Source organism: Drosophila mauritiana, chromosome X, assembly GCF_004382145.1.
Source record: "Drosophila mauritiana strain mau12 chromosome X, ASM438214v1, whole genome shotgun sequence".
NCBI lineage: Eukaryota > Metazoa > Arthropoda > Insecta > Diptera > Drosophilidae > Drosophila > Drosophila mauritiana.
Genome location: NC_046672.1, coordinates 16270436 through 16290810, shown reverse-complemented (window position 1 = coordinate 16290810; position 20375 = coordinate 16270436). Strand labels below are relative to the sequence as shown.

The 20375-nt window shown below is 48.0% G+C and overlaps 2 protein-coding genes across 6 annotated transcripts; one reads left to right on the top strand and one right to left on the bottom strand.

Moving 5' to 3' along the window:
* Window positions 1–1300: 1300 nt before the first annotated feature.
* Window positions 1301–14801, bottom strand: LOC117147235 (zinc finger protein hangover). 4 transcript variants are annotated; one of them, XM_033314049.1, is made up of 8 exons: window positions 13990–14801; window positions 8734–9081; window positions 7389–7532; window positions 5413–7198; window positions 3980–4953; window positions 3256–3867; window positions 1621–2971; window positions 1301–1537 (listed from the first exon to the last, which is right to left on the bottom strand). In XM_033314049.1, the coding sequence occupies exons 1-8, from the start codon at window positions 14335–14337 to the stop codon at window positions 1395–1397; spliced, it is 5706 nt and encodes a 1901-aa protein (XP_033169940.1). In that variant the 5' UTR covers window positions 14338–14801; the 3' UTR covers window positions 1301–1394. The 4 variants fall into 4 exon arrangements, with proteins under 4 accessions (XP_033169940.1, XP_033169941.1, XP_033169938.1 ...); XM_033314050.1 differs by having other exon boundaries at window positions 5425–7198; XM_033314047.1 differs by having other exon boundaries at window positions 1301–2971.
* Window positions 14802–15361: 560 nt separating this feature from the next.
* Window positions 15362–20163, top strand: LOC117147504 (annexin B11). 2 transcript variants are annotated; one of them, XM_033314408.1, is made up of 8 exons: window positions 15362–15451; window positions 17478–17546; window positions 17818–18402; window positions 18558–18939; window positions 19004–19233; window positions 19304–19513; window positions 19576–19644; window positions 19705–20163. In XM_033314408.1, the coding sequence occupies exons 2-8, from the start codon at window positions 17535–17537 to the stop codon at window positions 19768–19770; spliced, it is 1554 nt and encodes a 517-aa protein (XP_033170299.1). In that variant the 5' UTR covers window positions 15362–15451; window positions 17478–17534; the 3' UTR covers window positions 19771–20163. The 2 variants fall into 2 exon arrangements, with proteins under 2 accessions (XP_033170299.1, XP_033170300.1); XM_033314409.1 differs by lacking the exon at window positions 17818–18402.
* Window positions 20164–20375: the final 212 nt, after the last annotated feature.

The following is a 20375-nucleotide window of genomic DNA, read 5'->3' as shown; positions in this document are numbered from 1 at the left end:
AAGCCATTTGAATGAATCTCAATCTATGTAAATACGGTTCTAAGTATGGATCCACTATTGACCTTGGTCTTCCGCGCACATCAACATGATTTCGAAGGTGTTGGGAATACATCCGAACAAGAATTAATTCTCTGCTCTCGTAAACGTGGTAAAAACAAAACAACAATTCATGATTAGAAATTAAAGTTATTTGTGGGATAGAAAACTAGTAAAATATTCTTTATTTCAATATGATTTCGAAGGCGTAGACGTACATCCGGCGTATATTTTAGATACATCCGACTACAAATTTATTTTCTGCTTTTAATAAACATGGTTAAAACAAAATGAAACAAAACAAAGCTTTCTCAATTAAAAATTCTCGTTTGGATATTAAAGTTATTCAGAAATACATGTTCGTGGGATAAAAAAAAACTAGTAAAATATTCTTAATTTTAGTAAGAAGAAGTCTGGACATAGAATTTCAGTATTCCAAATTGTCAAATTTTAGTCAGACTTCTATGAAAAGTCAATGAAAACGAAATGAAATTGTTATAATTCGAAGGTCCTTATGAAAGCTTTAAATTGAATTCAAAATTTTGGAAAGACCAAGGCTTGAATATGAGAAAAATAAACGTCTTCACAACTTTCGCGTTGTGTTTGTGTGTTTTTTTTTTTTTGTTTTTGGGAGTGTCATGGTGTTGTGTGAAATACTTAAAAATCCTGATAGTTTTTACTAACTCTAACTGAGCGGTTTCCCTTGCGTTTTCTGTCGCTTGCTTTGGTGCGTCGTAAACTTTTGTTTTGCTTGTTAATTGATGTGTAACATATTAAGACGTACTTTATGCTTAAGCCTACTATATCAATGTATGTATATATATATATATAGTTTTAATAGCGAAACTTAGCAGTAGAGGGATGTCTATGGGATCCCATAATTTGCCTTGTGTGTGGGTGTGTGCGCGGTACATACTAGGTTAACATTTAAAAAAAAAGGTCTTATATATGATGTACATATATGTAGGTTAAGTTCTTAAGACTAGAAGCAAGAAAAAAAGTTTTGTTATATAAACACACACGCACACACACGCATCTCGTGCTATACATAAACGTGGCTGATTTGTTAATGGAATGCGTTGCTGATGTTTATGTGACTGCTGATGTATTCATTGTTCGAATGATGACTACGAGTATGATGAGATGAATGATGGCGGTGTCTGAGTGGATTGGCTTTGTACATTTCAAGTGATTTTGCATTGAGATGATGAGGTGTGGTGGTAGTGGTTTGTAGTGGTTGTGCTAGTTGGAGTTCGAGTTGGAGTTGGAGTATGATCACTCAATGTGTCGCAGCTGCTGCCACAGTCTTGCTGCTTGTCTTGCTGTTATTATTGTTGGCCAGCACCGCTGACTTGGAGTCAGGCTTCGCCTTTGCTGCCGTTAGTAATGCTGTTGCCTTGCTGCTTGCTGTGGCGGCGGCTGCTGCTGCTGCTGCTGCTGACGCTGTCGAGAGCTTTGGCCCATTGAGGATATGGCTTTTGATGTGGCTCTGGAGAAGCTCCTGAGAATCGAAACAAAGTTGACATAGATCACAGGTAAAGCCGGGATCATTCAACTGATCGACGGCCTTCTTACGCCGCTCACCCGTTGAATGCGAATGCGAATGCGAATTGGACGTGGTCGTTGTGCTGGACTCGCTCTCCGAGAAGGAGGCCGTCGACACCACATTCGGCTCGTCCTCCACATCCCCCTCATCTAAATCATCTTCGTCTACCTCCTCAATGGCATCCTCCGGATCTGGATCGGCATCCTCATCGAACTCCTCTTCGATAATGTCATCTATGGGCATCACACCATCGTCTTCATCATCCGAACTGGCCACTATCAGCGGCGGCATCTTTGATTTGCCATTCATAAGCGGTCGCACCGCCAATCCCACTGGCTCCGGCTCCTCCACATCGTCCTCCTCATCATCATCATCTTCGTCGTCATCGTCACTTTCCACCTCTCCATCATCGTCATCGTCGTCATCGGAGGTGATGACCTCCTCGACGAGATCATCGTCGTCCTGATTAAGATCCGCTTTGTGTAGCTGTTGCGGCAAAAGTTGAGCGGGTGGCTGGACACCTTCTTCGTCCTCGCCTTCGCCACCATCTCCCTCCTCGTCCTCATCTTCACCCTCGCCATCCTCATCATCGTCGGTGTCGTCGTCATCGTCATCATCTCCCGTGCCCGAACTATCATCGTCGTCGCCCGAGCTATCCTCATCCAAATCATCGCTATCCTCCTCGTCGGGATTCGCCAACTTATCTGCTGTTGTTGCCCCTGCAGCCTCACCCTTCTCTGCAAACTGATCTTCAGTTTCGGCTCCTTCGCCCAATGCTGATAGTGTCGCCGCTGCGTTCGCATCTGCTGCCGCTGATTCCATGGCCGCTGTTCTCTCAATGGCCGCCTTAGTGGCCACTGGCACTATGACATCCTCCTTCAAATGGTTGTTAATATGGTTCATCAGCTTCTCCTTGCGCGACAGATACTCGCCGCACAGATCACAGCCCCACTGGAAGGGGCAGAAAGGTCGCACCACCTTCGCATCGGCCAGCTTGTGCTCGATCCACAGCTCCTTTGTGTCGAACTTCAACTGACAGCGACGGCAGGTGAGGTGATCGTCCACCACAATCACCGGCGGCTCGGGCAGATTGCTTACCTCGTGTTTGTGCAGCTCGTACATGTGGCGACGCAGATTGTTATTGCTGATGAAGGTGGAGGCGCAGTATTCGCATTTCAGCTCACGTTTCCGCTTCATCGACTTGCTGCGGTTGCTGCTGCTGTTGTTGTTGTGGTTCATGCTGCTGTTGCACGAGTTGTTGAGGCTCTGCTGCTGCTGGTTGGGCATCAGGCCCACCGCATGCAGCTCGCGGAGGTGCATCGAGTTGTTGTTGTTGTTGGTTGTGTGATTGTTGTTGGTCAACTGTGTCGCTTCGCCGTCGATGGGGTTCTGCAAGGATTAACATGCCCGAAAGGTAGCAGGATACAGCGGGATTTGGGTTGGTGGGTAGTTGGGTTGGTGGGTTGGTGGGGGGTGGAAGAAAGAAGAGAAAACAAAGATTAGTACAAATTCAATTGGCAATGACGAGATGTTGATATCTGTTTTTTGCGACTGGTGCGGAGGCATCATCATCATCATCAGCACATCAAAAGTTGTTGGTGGCGCGACAGACGACGATCCTCGCCATCGTCCGTCGCTTGTCCTCCTCGCTGCACAAGCCCAAAAACGCTCACCTGCTTGCTATCACCTCTGAAATGCCACTTGCGATGCACCTTGAGTGCGATCACCTGGGGGAACGTCTTGGCGCATAAATCGCACGCGTATTCCCCGTTCTCATTCTGCCGCTCCACCTGGAACTGACCGGCATCCGCCGGCCCATCATCGAACATCGCCGCCAGCGGATTGTCCACGTACAGCTCTTGCTCGTGCTTCTGGATGTGCTTGCTAAAGTGCTCCTGGTCGGTGAAGCGAGCGCCGCAAATGGTGCACGCCACCTCCGGAATGCGGATCTTCAGTGACGTGCCCGCAGCTGCAGTACTGCCCGACGCCACTCCCACAGTGGTGCCATTGCCATCGCTATTGGCCCTCTCCTCCAGTTGCTGCTGCTCATCGTCATCCTCCTCGTCATCGTCATCGCCGGTCTTATGCCGGAAAATTGTTCTTTTGGTCGTGTGGTGTGAATGCAGTTGTCCATCCTGCTGCTGGTGGGCACCGGTCAAGGTGATCGGCTTGCGGTTGCAGGTGGGCGTGTGGTTGTCATGCATCTGGCGGTCGAAGAAGACCTTGCGGCACAGCGAGCACTCAGCTGGGTTGGGCACTTGCGGATGCTTCTTATAGCGATGAACCTGTGGACGAGTGAGTATCGGAATAGTTGTTGTAATATTGTGCCACCAATTAGTATCCCCCAAGCACCCACCCAGAGAACCGAATAAACTAGTTAATCCCATCCAGACTTACCCATAGACTCTTGCGTCCGCTGTAGACATTTCCGCAATCTTTGCAGGAATAATCGTTCGAGTCAAACTCGTCGTGCGAGTTGATGTGGATGGCCAGCTTCTTGTTGGTGTTAAAGTTTGATGGACAGTACTTGCACTGGTACCAGTACAGTGGAGCAGATGCAGTGGATCCACCCGCCGCGAGGGTGGAGAGATCAGCTAGATCCGATGATGTCGGCTTGCCCTCATCCATTAGAGAGTCGTCGTCGATCTTAGAGGACGTGGACGCCGATGTGGAAGCGGAGGCGGATGTCAGCTTGTGAACACTGCGTTTGTGCTGCTGCAGCTCCGACTCTGAACTATAGACAATCGAGCAAACCTCACACTCGAACTGCTTGATAATCATTTCATCCTTGATGGCCCTTCCGTGCACCTTGAACAGATGCACCTTCAGGCCCTTCTCGTAGGCAAACTCTGCGTTGCACAGCTTGCATTTGATGAACTGCACATTCTGCACCTGATGATCGGTGAGCATGTGGTAGCGATAGGACTTCTTCGAACTGAAGCGGCGCTGGCAGATGCGGCAGCGCATTCGCCGGAAGCGTCGATCGGCTGCCTGGTCAAGGCTCCGGCGAAAAACTGCCTGCTCCTGGGGCGTTTGATTGGCCATTGCCGGTGGCACATTGGCAGGCGTTGCTGGAGCCGACTCGGACATTGTTCCGCCAACTCCGAACTCCGAATCCGTTGCTGGCGTTGCGGTAATCGTTAGCGATTTGGGTGTCATTCGATTGGCAGCCGCCAAGGCTGCATTCACTGCGTTCGAGGCTGTATAGTGGGAGCGCATATGATTGGACAGGCCAATGTTGTTGCTGAACACCGCATTGCAGATGGGGCACTCCTTCTGCTGGCTAGCCACGCCCACCAGGCTGCTGTTGTTGCTGCTGTCATCCAGGCGCATCTTCTTGGCCACGCTGCCAGGCTCCTCCTCGTCATCATCTGGAATTGAGAAGGTGGAGCGCGTTAATGTGTCACTTTCAGTGTTATCTCGTCTCATTGGCAAACAAGAACACAAACTAAGCAACGTCAGACATACCAGCATATTGAAGCCATTGATATATGAATTTACAAATGTGAGTAGACAATTTAAATGCTATTGTTATGCGATAAAATCGAACGAAGTGCTTTACCAATTAACAAAAATTTAGATGGGAGCTAGTTGGGAAATATATCGACATATAAACATATTTGTAACATTTAATGAAACTTTAATATCGCATATCTGTGAAATCGGAACTTGAGTGTCAGAAGGACTAAAGAGTACGGATAAATCTGCTTGATTTTATCTTTTTTTTGAACATGATTAAGTTTTGGTATTTAAACAAATATGGGTATGAAGATGAAACGATGAAACAGTCAGGCAGAGCGGGGGGACGTCTACAATCTAAGCCTAATTACCGAGTGTCCCACCATTTGTTATCGACATCAGGTCCTTCATCACGTAATCGTAGCGACCCGTGTAGACGTTCGGCGTACTTCCGTCCGCCAACTTCACGGCATCCGCATTCACGATGTATTCGAAGCCGCCAGAGTGACGATTCTTGTCCACTCCGTGCACATTGATCATGTGCTCCCGCAGGTAGGAGATCCGGGGATAGCCCAGTCCGCAGCGCACGCACTTGTATGTCTCTGGCAGTTTGTTCGGATGCTTCGATTCCATGTGGCGCAGCACATTGTTGTAGTTGTTGTACTGCTGGCCGCAAATGGGGCAAACCTGCGGCATGCGGGAGAAGTACTGGGATTTGGGTGCGGATGCATCGCGATTCGCCGAGCTCTGAGCGGCTGCGGCGGCAGAAGCGCTGGTCGATCCACCGCCACCCACCTGATTACCGCCCACCAGTTTTGGTGTAGAGGTCAGCGGCGGAGCCGCACTGCTGCTTCGCGACTCCTCCGCCGAGGAACCAACGCCCAAGGCGCCGAGCAGGCTCCTCTTGCCCGGCGAGTGTTCCATGCTGTTGCTCCTGGCCATGCCGCTGCCAGTGGTGGAGGCATTGTCGCTGACCGCGCCACCACCCACGCCGCCCAAGTGATCCTGGTAGACATGATCGAGGAAACGCTGGTGCGTTTCCAGCTTGGCATCGCACGTCATGCAGCGCAGCCGGACAATGCAGTCCATGTTGTTGTAGTGCCGCCGTCTGTCCACGGGATCGGCAAAGTCCAGTCCACAGAAGCTGCACTGTATCGAGTTGTTATCCTTGCGCTGGACATCTGCGTGCTTGTCGTAGACATGCGTGCGGAACTCGTGCTTGGTGCGGAATCCCTTGGGACAGAGCTTGCACTCGTACAGTTTGTTGACCAGCAGTTCCTTGGCACGCAGTTTCTCTGGGCGTTCGGAGCCGCCGCCGGGTGTAACAACTTCTCCGCTGGCTGTCACTGTGGGACTATTCATGGCCATCACTCCTGCTCCGGCATCGGCAACTGGAACAGCTCCTGTTGCTCCATCGTCAGTTCCATCATCTGCAATGGGCACAACCACTGTCGTTGTTTTCCCACGCAGCGCATTCAAGACTCTAAAGAGATTTATGCAATTCCGCTTCTTCAGATGCGAGATGAACAGCGCCTTGGAGTCGTTCATCTTGAGGCAATTGAAGCATAGGTTGCGCGGCAGCTGCGGATACTTCTTGCGAACGTGCGCCATGAAGTTCTTGTACGTGCTGAAGTACTTGTTGCAACATCGGCAGGTCATCGTCTGGTATTGCTCGAGGAACTCGTCGTTCTGCTCAATGAACTCCACTTTGTCGCGGGTGAGCAGTGGTCGGTACTGTTCGGGATTATCGTAGTCGTAGCCGCCGCCCTCGCACTTAATGAACGCGTTCATCACCACCTGACGATACTTTTGCGTGGAGATATTCCCGCCAGCGGCGCCCGCTGCTCGATTTGCCTCAGCGGTGGCCGCCGCGGCCGCTGCCCGTTGGATTTCCAAGGCGGCAGCCAAAGCGGGCGTCGGCTTTGTGATGGGTGTGTTGTGGGGGGAGTCTGTGGACAACTGGAACAGGTTTGGGTGCAGATTCCTTTCGTGGCGACGGGCGTTGGCCCGGGTAGAGAACTGCAGGCTGCAGGCCCTGCAGCTGGCCACCTTGGAGTCCCCGGCGGCTGCCACATTGGCCACCGCATTCGGCGGCAGCGAGGCAGCCACGGACGAGGCATTCACGCCATGCTGCGCAGTGTAGTCGTAATCCGAGGCCTGCGGGGGCACAAATGAAATATAAATTATAGTCGGGCTGACAGGGAAATCTCGCTTAAAGTCTTGCATTTTGTTTAATTAAAATAATTTAATCAGTAATATGTCTGGTAAAGAGATACCTAAATACATTTAGTAGTATATATAGTATACACTTTATCTACTCTGTGCTACATATTTTATTATGACTCACCGTCAGCGGCACATCGCCCTCGTGCTCGGAGCGCTCTAGGAACATTGTGGGATCGACCATGTCATCGGACTCGTCTATGGACTTCATCTGGTAGTCGTCATCCGTATCAATCGGCTCATCTTTGATGGGCATCGCAGGCAGTGGCTGCAGGGTGTCCAAAGTTCGTCCAAAAATGAAAGAGCAAACAGTGCCAAACGAAACGGAAATTAGTTGAAATCGAATAAACAACATTTGCACAAATTCGTAAATGGCATAGTAAGATAAATCAATAATATCGATCATGGACGCTGCAGTACGTCCATTTGATACCCGTTAGCCAGAGATCTATGGCCGTGTTGGTATTATAAATTGATGCATTCCAAAAACCGGCAAAAGCAAGACTAAATCCAGACGGACATTGGTGATTTTGCATAATTTCGCATTCGGGATAACAGGTAGAAGAGCGCTGTGTACAGGATTGGGGCAGGGGATTCGATTCGTTCACGCTTCGAATGCACGATACAATTACATTATAGGAGTAGCGTCTGAAAAAGCGCAGCTGCTGGGCGGCGCTCTGTAGCGTCACCGGCATAAGCAGCGGAGCCGTTGATACGGATGCGGAAGCAGAAGCAGATACAGATGCAGAAGGCGTGGCGGAAACGACGCTGCCCGGCGGATTGGACGTGGTCGTCGACGTGGCCAGTCCACCACTCTGCTGATGTTGGACGTGACCGCTGCTGCTGCAGCTCTGGCTGAAATCAAGCGGCAGCGACGGCGACAGGCTCTCCATTCCAGCCACACCCGAAATTCCCGGCAGCAGTTCAGCAGCAGCATGAGGCGGAGCAATGGATCCCGGGCCCACTGGGGGCAAAGTTGGAATCGATGGAATCGTTGGCAGCGGTGGCAACGGGGGAACTGTTATGTCCAATGGCAAATATAGCTTTGGTTTAAATTTGCGCAATGTTGGAGCCGGATTGACCACCGGAACTGGAAGTGGACGCTGTGGGCGAAATTGTCGCTGGCGTCTGTGGTGCTGTTGCTGATGCTGCTGATGATGTGGCAACATTTGCTTGCCACGCTGCTGCTGATGATGCTGCTGCTGCTGCTGCTGCTGCTGCTGATGATGATGATGGTATCTGCGATACTGGTGAGATTGCTGGCGCTGCTGATGCTGCTGCTGTTCCCGCTGCTGGGATGCGGATGTGGTGGACGTGGATGTGGATGAGCAGCTAGCCGCCGCCGATGCTGGTACCTGCAAGAGAAGGGTCTGCAGCGATTGCTGAGCACTGCTGATCGTCGCGGTCATTCGGGCCGGTGGTTGCAGCTGCAATTGATGCTGTGGCAACTGCTGCGGTTTAGGACTCACATAGACTGTTAGGGATTTGCGTTTCTTCAGCGAGTGTATGCCGTCCAATATGTTGGCGGCTGTCGATGCGGCCGTTGGCGTCGCCTTCTCCTTCTCCGCTTCGAGCTCATTCTCCAAGTGCTGGTGGTGTTGCTGTTGCTGATGCAAATGCTGATCGAAGAAGCCTCCTCCCCCATTCTCGGCACTGTTCAGGTCCAGGTAGTTGAGGAGCTTGCTCTTGTTGTTATCCAGCCACTGGCGCTGCTTCGCCTGCGAGCTGAAGCACCGGTTCTTGAAGCTCTGCCATGAGTTCAGGTAACTGATGCAGGCGTGGCAAATTTGCTGCGACAGCCGATCCTGCGGTGTAACCTGAAAATAGGTTTGCAAAAATGGTGGGTCGGTTAATCAAATGGTTCAGTTTCGAATATGGAAAAATAAAGTAAGGTTACTCGCAAGAAGCCCAATTATACAAGTTTAAAATGCAATAACCCTTATGGGATGATGCAACATACGTTATTTAAAGTCTAGATAACCCACTCTTTCGATTTCTGGTCATTTCCTTTGGACATTTGGGGGCGGGGGACAACAGTGCAGATTTGTGTGTGTCCAGCGATGCGGAGAATGCAGGCAGGTAGCAGTGGCAGCAGTCCCCGGCTCCCAACTATCCTATTAATGTCAATGACCTGCTTATAATTATATGCAATACTGCGCCAGCATCCCACACCACCCCCTTTGGATGAACCTTATCCACCCCTCCACCTCCTCCTCCCCCCTCAACAGTCACCAATACAAACACACAGAACACTGCGCAAATCATATGAAATGTCCTGCTGGCTGATAACAGTGTGTGCGCATGTTTGTTTGTGTGCGTGCACGACTGTGTGTATCGCTTGAATTGCAAGCCTATGTATGTAAGTCCATGTCCGCCCTTATATACATACATACATACGTTCGTACATAACTATGTACGCCCGTCCTGCCGCAAAACACACACAGCACATGGGTCGATTTCACCGGTAGACCGGGCTGAAAACATCTTGGCCGCCCCCGTCACAAAATCTATTAAATCTCAATTATCTAAGTCCGCGGTTAGGCATCTTTTATCGTAATCGCTTATCGAAGTCGCTGTTGCAGCTCGTCAGTGATGACAAGCCGACTTTTTGCCAAGATAGGCTAATCAATATATTAAGTTTAATTTCTCATTTAAAAACCGTACCTACCGTAAGAAGCCAATATTTGACAACTATTCAAGTCATAACAAAATTTTCAAAAATATTTTGTAATAGCCAACAGTTACTATTTCTAAATGTTTAGGTTGATCAAGTAATTATTTTATAGTCACTAATTTTATTTGCCGTTTTAAGTATTTACTCTATTGTACTTAATCCGATCAGTAGCTTGAAATATACCTGGCTTGAAACCCGCCTAACTATCAGCTCTATTCCCCCCTTCGCCGTTCTACTTGAATATCGATAGCAATACAACGACAAGAATTAGCTGTCGGAAAGGCGAATGAAAGTGATCAAAACAAACGATGGAAATGTTTTGTTTTGCATTTGTCTTTTCGACTTCAGCTATGTGTGCACATGCGTTTGTTTGTGTTGGTGTGTTTAATTTAATAATCGAGTGCCTGTTGTTGCCGCTCGTATTGTTGTGCCAGTGTAATTGAAACCCCAGGATATTAAAGCCCAGAGGGTCCTTTAAACACACACACACACACGAACAATGCACTGGCACCCGCCTCCAATTTTGGGCCTACATATGTACATGTATTATGGTAGTAAATATCTACCGCATCCTATGTACAATTATCCCACACTACCAGCAGAGGATTTCGAGTGAGCTGCTCCATCTCCGCTTCCAACTGCACACTCCAACTCCATTCCGATTCGATAATATGTTGTTCATTCACCTCGCCCAAACCAGCGTTTCCTTTATGGCCGCCATGTTTCCCAGTGCAATTGGATACAGGATACAAGGATTTCCATGTTCCGCGGACTGCACTTTAATGCGGCAACATTGGAAAACCATTTGGGTTTGGGTTTATCCACATTGTGGCGATATGCTACGCAATAAGGTGAGATTTTAGAAAGTCGCAAAAGGGCAGGAGTTATGTACATACATATACATAGTGTGTACATACATACATAGTGGTCACGGTGTACGTATGTATGTATACAATGCAGAAAGACTTGTGGCAGCTGCAGATGCGATTCCACCAGCTGCCGCCTTCGTTTTCTGCTGGCCACCAGGTGCAATAATCACCAGCCATGGAGCATGGACCATCCATCCAATCCATTCCACGCCATTCCCCGCCGCCTCAGCTCCTGCGTCGCGGAACAAGTTCTTTTCCTTTTTGTGTCCTTATTCGTTTCAAACCCATGCTGTTTATATCTATATGGATATCTCTATATATGTATATTCGTGTGTATGTGTGCCTGTGGGCAAGAGAAAGAGAGCATCCTGTCCTGTCCGTTCCACGCACAACAAGACGTAGAAATAACCAAAAAGTAACCCTCATATTTAGCAGACCGGAGATCTTGAGGGCAGCAACAAAGCAACAACAACAACAACAACGCAGGAACAGGAGCAGGAGCAGGACGATGAGGAGTCGGGATTCGGAATCAGGGTTCATTTCGGGCATATTGAATTTCGTCGCAGGCAAAGGCAAACGACGACGCAAAACAAAATACAAATAAAAACGCAAGTGCAACAGGGTCCACCCTAGCGCGTCCGAACAGCTGTTATCGTTCATGCTAAGATCAATGCGAATGAGTTATCGATAAAGACGGCGGACTCGAAACTTCAACGCCAAGAGAGGGGGGAGGGGGAGCGGTGTAAAAGGCGCAATAGCAAATAGAAATAAAATTCTAGGAATTGAATATGCGATTTACAGTTACCAATTTCGGAAAGGCAAGGTTTCATAACAGTGAACAGTATGATTTAAGAGGAATTTTAAATATTTAATTCTGTCATCTCGTCACGTCGCTTCATCTTCATCGTCGTCGTCGTCGTCGCATTTTTTGGCCAAGGGGAGAAAGTTGGTCCACCTGGGGACCAAGAGCCACAAAATGGAGACGCCGCTCAACTGCCTGCCCGCTGCTTCAGTTTGTTGTTGCTTTTGTTGTTGGAAATTCGATGCGGGCCGCAGGAGGAGCTCATCCAGCCAGTTAAAGAAGCAGCAGAAGAAGGCATAAAGCAGAAATATATGAACATCCCGCCAGGTAATCTGGTGTGCCCAAGGTGAAACCACTCGACGAAATTGTGTGCCCGGTTTTGGGTCTCCGCCGCTGACCGTTGTCCGTTTACCGCCAGCCAACCCCTGCTCTTGCTCCATAACCGTGCCCACATGCCCATGCCCTTACCCATGCTGAAGCCCAAGACCAAGCCCAAGTCCGAGCCCATACCCAAGTCCATGCCTATGCCCATACCCATACCCATTCCCATATACCCACTCCCGTTTCCCGGTCTCTTTTGCCAGTGTCTTTGTTTCGTGTGCCTGTGGTGCTGTGTGCGTGTGTATGCCATGGCGAGCATGTGGTCCGCCTCCAGATAACGAGAACGGAGCAAGAGCAAGAGCCAGCACAGCCAGAGCCAGTGCCAGTGCCAGTGGAAGAGGAAGAGCCAAGAGCAACAGCAAGAGAAGCAGTCGAGCTAGCGACGATGACGACGATGACGCCAACTTATATATGTACATATACACCACCTCTGTCGGAGCCAACTGGCGTGCCATGGTGTGCGTGTGTCCATGTGGCCATGTTCCCGTGTCTGTGTGAAGAGCAATTGCCATGAAATCGAATCGAAGCCCAGGGAAAAGAACAGAGAATCGCGGAGAAGCAACCGAGCACCATTGGACCCATCCATCCATCCAGCCATTGGGGGCACCAAGCAGACCAAGCTGGCGAAGCGGATATGGAATATTGGGGATACACATACTGGATGGGATGCCGGGGGAAACCCAGCGGAAAAACCGGAAAAGCAAGCATGCAAGAGCCCGTAGAAAGAATCAATAAACGAAGCTAGCGAAGCCCCAGTCCAAGTCCGCCTCCTGTTCAGCCTGTTCCGTCTCCGCCACTTCAATTTCCTTGCAAGGATGCGCGCGCGCAAAGAGAGAGCGGCGGCGGAGCAGAGAGCAACTGCTGCCCTCCAAGCGAAATTCCTTGAAAAAGGTACGCAGCAGGCAGCACAGCGCAAAATTATATGTAATTGGCCTGGGTTTTTGGGTTTTCGGTTTTTCGGTTTTCTGGCCTGGAATCTCTGAATCTCTGTGTGTCCGCCGCACACACACCAACACCGCTACAGCCAGGGGCACACAGACGCAGCCAGGCACACTAATACCAAGGCAACAACGGCGGCGGCGGCAACGACGGCGCGCTCATCGGGCTTTATGCTTTGTGCTGGTCATTCGCAGCTGCTCTCGCAATCGAGAAGTGGAGGATGAAAAGGAGAAGGAGGAAACGGATGAGCCGCTAGAGGAAGAAGAGGAGCAAGCGGAGCAGGCTGTAGATTTTTGGAAAGGAAGCAGGATCAGTTCTAACCTCAAAGCGGGAAGGCAATGGAAGGAATGGAATCGAAGGAGGAGGAGTAGCAAAAGTGTAGAGTTCAAGTTTGATTATGAGCTAAAGATTGTGGTCGTGATTGGATTTCAGCCAGAATGGGGAGCTCCAATTCTACTCCTCCGTCTCCTCTTCCTCCTACACCCATTCTCTTCCACTCCCACTGCATCGTGACTTGGCAGTGGAAACATTGGAAACCCAAAAGCTAGCCACACACCCATACCAAAGCAGATGAGGAGGAGGAGACGGAGTGTGGCTGGTTTTCGTTTCGTTCGGTTTTTTTTTCTGTTTGCTTGGTTTTTCGTTTTTGGATGTGGCCATCATCTTTGGGTGCTTGCACAATCCCACTTCGATGGGTCTTGAACCCCGGGGCCCAATGCCCAATGCCCACTGCCCAATGGCTACTCGGCATCATCCGTAACCTCACTTTTCCATTCTGTCCAGCGAACGGGTGTGGCCACCGCCTCATCCTTCCACTGACCATTTGGGATCTGTGTGTATAACTGTTAATGGTGTCCAACCACCAGAGCACCGGAGTGCCAGAGCACCCAAGAGAGCGTTCAGTGAGAGCGGCGGACTCGGACTCGGAATCGGAGACCCGGGATGACGACACCGACGACAGCAATGGCGATGGCAACAGCCGGATTATGTATATACCCGCATCCGCATCCGCACCCGTGCCCATGCCCACACACCCATACCCATACACATAGCCACTCACCTTGATGCCGACGCAGTTGAGGATCTTGGTGGACAGCGGCTCCTTGTCCGCTGCATAGCTATTGATGATCGAGATGCATTCGGTTTGTGGGGCGATGCACAGGCGACAGCAGTTTTGTCGCGCCGACCGTTCGCTGTTGCTGTGTTTCGCCGATGTTGCTGTTGCTGCTGTTGGAATGGCCGCTTCAGGGGATGTGGTTCCCGCTGACGCAGTGGCTACCGCCGTCGTCGTCGTTGTCGTTCCAGGCTGTGTCGCTGTGGCCTCCAATGCTACCGATGCTGTTGTTGTTGCGACGGCTGCTGCTACTGCTGTTGTTGTTGTCGCTGTTGCCGCCGCAGCGTCGCACATTTTGTCGCTTTTGTATTGGTCGCCCTCTCGCTCTCTTCTTTGCCGCTTGCTTCTACTTCTCGGTTGAATTTGTTTTTGGGTTTGGTTTTTTGCACGTTTTCACTTTTGTTTCGGTCTGCGTCCGTTCGCAATCGTTCCACACCATCCACATCCACTACTACAATATACTACTATGTGCTATATTATCCGCTCTCCGACGGAAACGACCACGCCGCTCGCGTTACCCACTTTTCGCACATTGTTCGCACTGGTTCTTTTACTTATTTCGTTGCCTCCATTGATCCTTTGCTGATTCGCAATTTGGAGTTTCGCTCTTGGGCTTCCTTTATCTTCGCCTCCTTTTCCACTTCGCTTTTGTTTGGAGGAGTCGCACTGGAAAAAAATTGAACGCTACACTGGGACTGCGAATTGCCGTTGCGTATCTGCGACTGTAAACGGTAAAACGATTTCTGGCGAAAAAGGTCGTTTTTGGCTAGAGATGGGCACGCCGGGCGAAGCCTGGACTTTACTATCGCTATCGCTTGTGGCGGACGCATGCGTGGTCACACTTACCACTGTATGGCGGTTTTTTTTAGCGGTCGCAGACGCGGTCACTCTGGAAAATAACCATCGAAGAAGCCATTTTAATTCGATAAGTCGATATTTTCGACTTTTTATATAGCGGCTATATAGAATTTCAAAATAAAAATATAAAAACTCCACTTGAAGATTATACAAAGATTCTCTATAAGGTGAATCATATAATTTACTGCATTTAACGTACTTTGGCTTACATTACTGTTGACTTCTTATTGGGAAATAAAGTATGTTAAGAGTTTTGAATTATACAACTATATAAGTGAATTCTGAAATCTGATTTCTAAATTAAAGAAATTAATTTTATAATATTGCTGTTACTTCGCAGTTATATCAGGAACATGCGAAATTGTGAGTACACCGGCTACTCGATATCCACCGATATTCCGATTGGAAAGGGCACAGCTATCGACTAGAATCGAGTAGTCAGAGCAACAACAGGTAGTTGTCCCGCCCTGGCGGTAAGTCAGTTGATAAATTCACTTCGGCATTACAAAATATCCGCAGAGTGCCAACATCGCGTTTGCCGATACTTAAAGTAATTAAAAGCGTTATAATTATATCGTTTTTTATGGTGTATTTGTTTTCGCGCAACATGCGTGTTCTTATTGCTGTTAAACACATTTACCTGGAGTGTAGACTTGTGAAATCTTTACTTTAAGACTCTGTGCCCAAATATTCTCCAATACAGACGTATTTGTGTGCCTGTGTGTGTATCTACCGAGAAGAAATACATATATCGTACGACTGGCGGCGGGGTAACCAGCGATAGAAACTTTCGTTTGGTATCTTAAGATACAAAGATACAATTGTATCTCGAAATGCAACTACTCAGACACACACGCACGCACGCACACCGGCACTGACACGTGTTGATGTGCTGCACTTGTCTGCGTTTTACCCATCTGTTGATTGCGACCTTGCTAGTAAATAATTACCATCTTATAAATTATGATACAATAGGAATAGATGCGCCCACCTAATGTATCTAATTATGTAGGGGCGTGCACATAAGGCCCATTTTTATGCCTGAATGCCAATCTTCTGACCTCTAGCTATCTCATGTGCGCTTTTAATAGGTTGTACTAAAATGAAAGCGATCGAACTCATACTTTTCCCGGAATCTCCCGGACCATTGCAAAGCATTTCGAGATAAACGCACTTAAAGCTCCAAGCGATTATTTTCTGTTTTTTTTTTAGTGTTATATGCTCAAAATTGTTCAAATTCAGGCTGCCAAAATTATAACAAAAGAAATTTATGAAATGTACAACATCAAAATTGTATTTCGCAAATGTTCGAGATATCTTTTCGGCTCTATGCAACTGTGAATCCAAAATTCAAAGGAATTTTACTTTTGATCCATTTGTAAAAGCATGACTCAATTAGTATACATATGTAGATACTTAGATACATAGATACTTATGTATGCGCACGGGTAGACTTTGTTGACGTGGGTTTGAGTGTAAGATGAATCATCTCGGAGTGAGCAAAAGCGTTCTGTTGCCTTGAAAACGGCCCTTTCCGATGATAGTGGACCGCAGAAATCGGCGATGGAAATAAAGCCATTGTTCTGGTTATTTGCGCTGCGAGGTGCCATTGAAGACTTTTCCAAAACGAATCCTATTACATTTTTAGGGTTTTTGGTTAAAAATGTACCAAATGTATTTATCAATTGAAAAGTTTTCAAGAAAGCCTTTGCAAATGACGAAACCATTGGGAAACAAGCCCACAAAAGCCTTTGTGCAAATAATTTAATATATTATATTCAGGCCTCACATTTGTTTCCATGCCCATAAAGTCAAGAGGCGTCCCTCTGCTTGAAAAAAATTACAAATTACAAGTAACACGCATGACCCGCAGCTATATTGCGCATATATAATATAAGTTAAAGGGAAAACCCAACGTGTATATATGTAGATGTGAGGTACCTTGTGGGCCACAAATGGGTGTAGCATACATGTGGCGAAAGTCTACATTGGCGACATTTCAGTGGAACCATTTATAAGGTCTCTTGGAACGGTTTGTTAAATCGCCGAATTAAAAATTTATATATAATTGCCATTCTATAGTATTTGCATATTTCACAGATGCATTATAAGGCCAAATTGATATCAGTCGATTTTTTTTTTAAAGTTCCCGCTCTGAGCAACACCGGATGCCTTTATCCCATAAATGACGCAAATTCATATCACTCTCAATTGCTTAAATTAAAAGGCATACCCTGTAATAATGTTCCTATCTACTAGCGCAATCCCCACTCCCATTTGATTGGATTCCAGAGTATACTCAAGTACGAGTGGCATCTATTTCATAACTTAAAGTTTGGTTTGTTCATTAGCACGTTTTGTTGCGTAGTGTAGTCTAATGTTTCGGTTCAAAGCCGCTTGTACCTTCTATTTGAGATCTTTACCCAATCTTACCATGTTGTTGTTGGATCATTGTTAGAATAAGTGTGTTGATCACAGCAGCTGATTAAACATTAAAACTATACATTGTACATGCGCATGTGTGTGAATATTTTCAATTTGACGAAACGCATAATTCCTATTTTGCTCTTTTCCAGTACTGAATCTCAATCACCGGAAATTATCCACAGAATCTCCATAGAACCTCCCTCAAAATGTATCCCTTCGTAAGTTTTGAATGCACATCCTGTAGATTTTAGTTGTAAAAGCATCAATCATTGCATAAATCAGTGCCTTGGTTCTTAAATATCATAACATATTCACAATATATTACTTTTTGGTTATAAAACTATAATAATTTATGCGGGTGAGTTCATTGAATACGTTTTCGTTTAGTCTGCTTCATTTTCCTAAGAGTTAGATGTCATTTGTGTGAGCCCTGTGTTTAATCCAGCTCCATGGAGTCAACTTGAATTGTACATTTTCTGACTTTTATAGGGTTCTGGAATGCCATCGCACCCCCCTACCTCCACTAACCACCACGAGCCGCCACGGGCGCCCTTTGGAGCTGGTTGGGTGCCACCGATGCAGCAGAACTCGCCATACCCACCACCCTCCCAGCCACACCCACACTCACAGCCATCGTCCCAAATGCATCCTCAGCAGCATCAGCAATATCCAGGCGGAGCTCCAGCTCCGTATCCACCTATGTCGGCACCGTACCCGTCCGCCGCCCCATCCTATCCACCTTATCCCACATCGAATCCCTACCCGGCACAATACGCTCCTCCAGCGCACAATCATTATCAGCAGCCACATGTTTCGAACAGTCCCTATCCCGCGGATCGTGGATACACACCAGCCATGACAGCCGGATATGATGCGGGCTATGGCTACGGAAACGGACAAGGACATGGACAAGGACATGGACAAGGACATGGACAAGGACATGGACAAGGACATGGGCACGGACATGGGCAAGGACATGATCATGGGCATGGATATGGGCAGGGCTATGGGCATGGACAGGGGCATGGGAATGGTCAGGGGCACGCGCATCGGTCACTCCCAGCTCACAGAGAGGTTGGTCATCAAATTTGGGGACTCACGTCCACACTAACCGCACTCCCCCATCCTCAGTCGAATTTGTTCCAGGGCGGGTCTAAACCAATATCATGTTCATCATGCCCATGAGATCTGATCTCGTTTTGAGTGACTGTTTTGAATGTTCTTTCCAGGGAACTCCCACTGTGGTGCCTGCCGCAAACTTCGATGCCGTCAAGGATGCCCACGACTTGCGCAAGGCCATGAAGGGCTTTGGAACAGATGAGGACGCTCTGATTAACATCATCTGCCGGCGATCCAACGAGCAGCGCCAGGAGATCCAGCGCCAGTTCAAGACGCACTTCGGCAAGGACCTCATCGAGGACATCAAGTCGGAGACGAGCGGCAACTTTGAGAAGCTCCTCGTCGGCCTGCTGCGTCCCATCGTGGACTACTACTGCGCCGAGCTAAACGATGCCATGGCTGGTCTGGGCACCGACGAGGAGGTCCTCATCGAGATCCTCTGCACGCTGTCCAACATGGAGATCAATACGATCAAAAACCAGTACTTACGATGTAGGTGTTCATCTATTTGGCTTAGCCATTTCTCTTTGTGCTTATGTGGATTTTGTGTATATAGTGTACGGCGCCCATTTGGAGTCTGAACTGAAGTCGGAGACGTCGGGCAACTTCAAGCGGCTGCTCACCTCCTTGTGCACGGCGGCGCGGGATGAGAGTGGTCGCGTGGATCCCGTGGCGGCCAAGAACGATGCCAGGGAGCTACTGAAAGCCGGCGAACTGCGCGTCGGCACCGATGAGAGCATGTTCAACATGATTCTCTGCCAGAGGAACTACCAGCAATTGAAACTGGTATGCTGCTGGATACTTGTAGTACTTGAGTGTATAATTGAAACCGCAACTTAATCCTACCTAACTGCAGATATTCCAAGAGTACGAGGGCATGACTGGCCACTCGCTGGAGAAGGCGATCAAGAAGGAGTTCTCCGGCGATGTGATGGAGGGCCTGATTGCCATCTACAGGTGCGTCACCAACAAGGCCGAATACTTCGCCTCGCGCCTGCACAAGGCGATGGCCGGAATCGGCACCAATGACACCCAGTTGATTCGTGTGATCATCACGCGCAGCGAGGTAAGTACCTATATATATCATTCAAGTTGGACACGAGCCTAAGATGTTGCCACGTTTTTCAGATTGATATGACGGACATTAAGGTGGCCTTCGAACGTCTGTACGGCAAGTCCCTCAAGAGCTGGATCAAGGTAAGATATATATATCTAACTATATCTATAATCTATAATCATATATAATCCATCTTGCAGGGCGATACTTCGGGCCACTACAAGCACGCCCTCTACGCCCTGGTGGGTGAACAGCGTTCCTCTTAAGAATCTCCGCATATATATGTATTATTCAAACCAAATCCGACGTGAAATCAATTATTCGAATATGTATTATCTCTTCTATATATTCGTTCATTTACATGCATACAACATACACGAACACGCCAACGAAGCCAGACAATTATGAACCACAACGTAGACTATAAGTGCTCACAAATAATACCTGAACGGGATCAGACATTTGATACCTCTTTCAAAGAAATGAACGTGGCAACCCACGGTTGTTGTATTTTATTAAAAGACCTTTGTATTTAAACGCGTTCGTAAAGACACATATTATGGAAATCGCTTGTTAATTAGCTCGAAATGAAAGTTGCTTGCATCTTGGCAAGTGACCAGGGAAATGTTGCAATAAAAGCTATGCTTTCTAACTACCGACTTCGTCTCGACAGTGCCTCAATGTGACAATTGCCTTCAACTTCGAAAAAAAGCATTTAAAACTGCAATGACATACACTACAATATACGCATATTGAATCGTTGAATAGATTCGTACGCACTTATACACACTATATACACATGCTCGTGTTTGTAAGCGGGTTTTTAACTTCCAGTTCGCTCTCAATGGAATAAATTATGAAATATGTATGT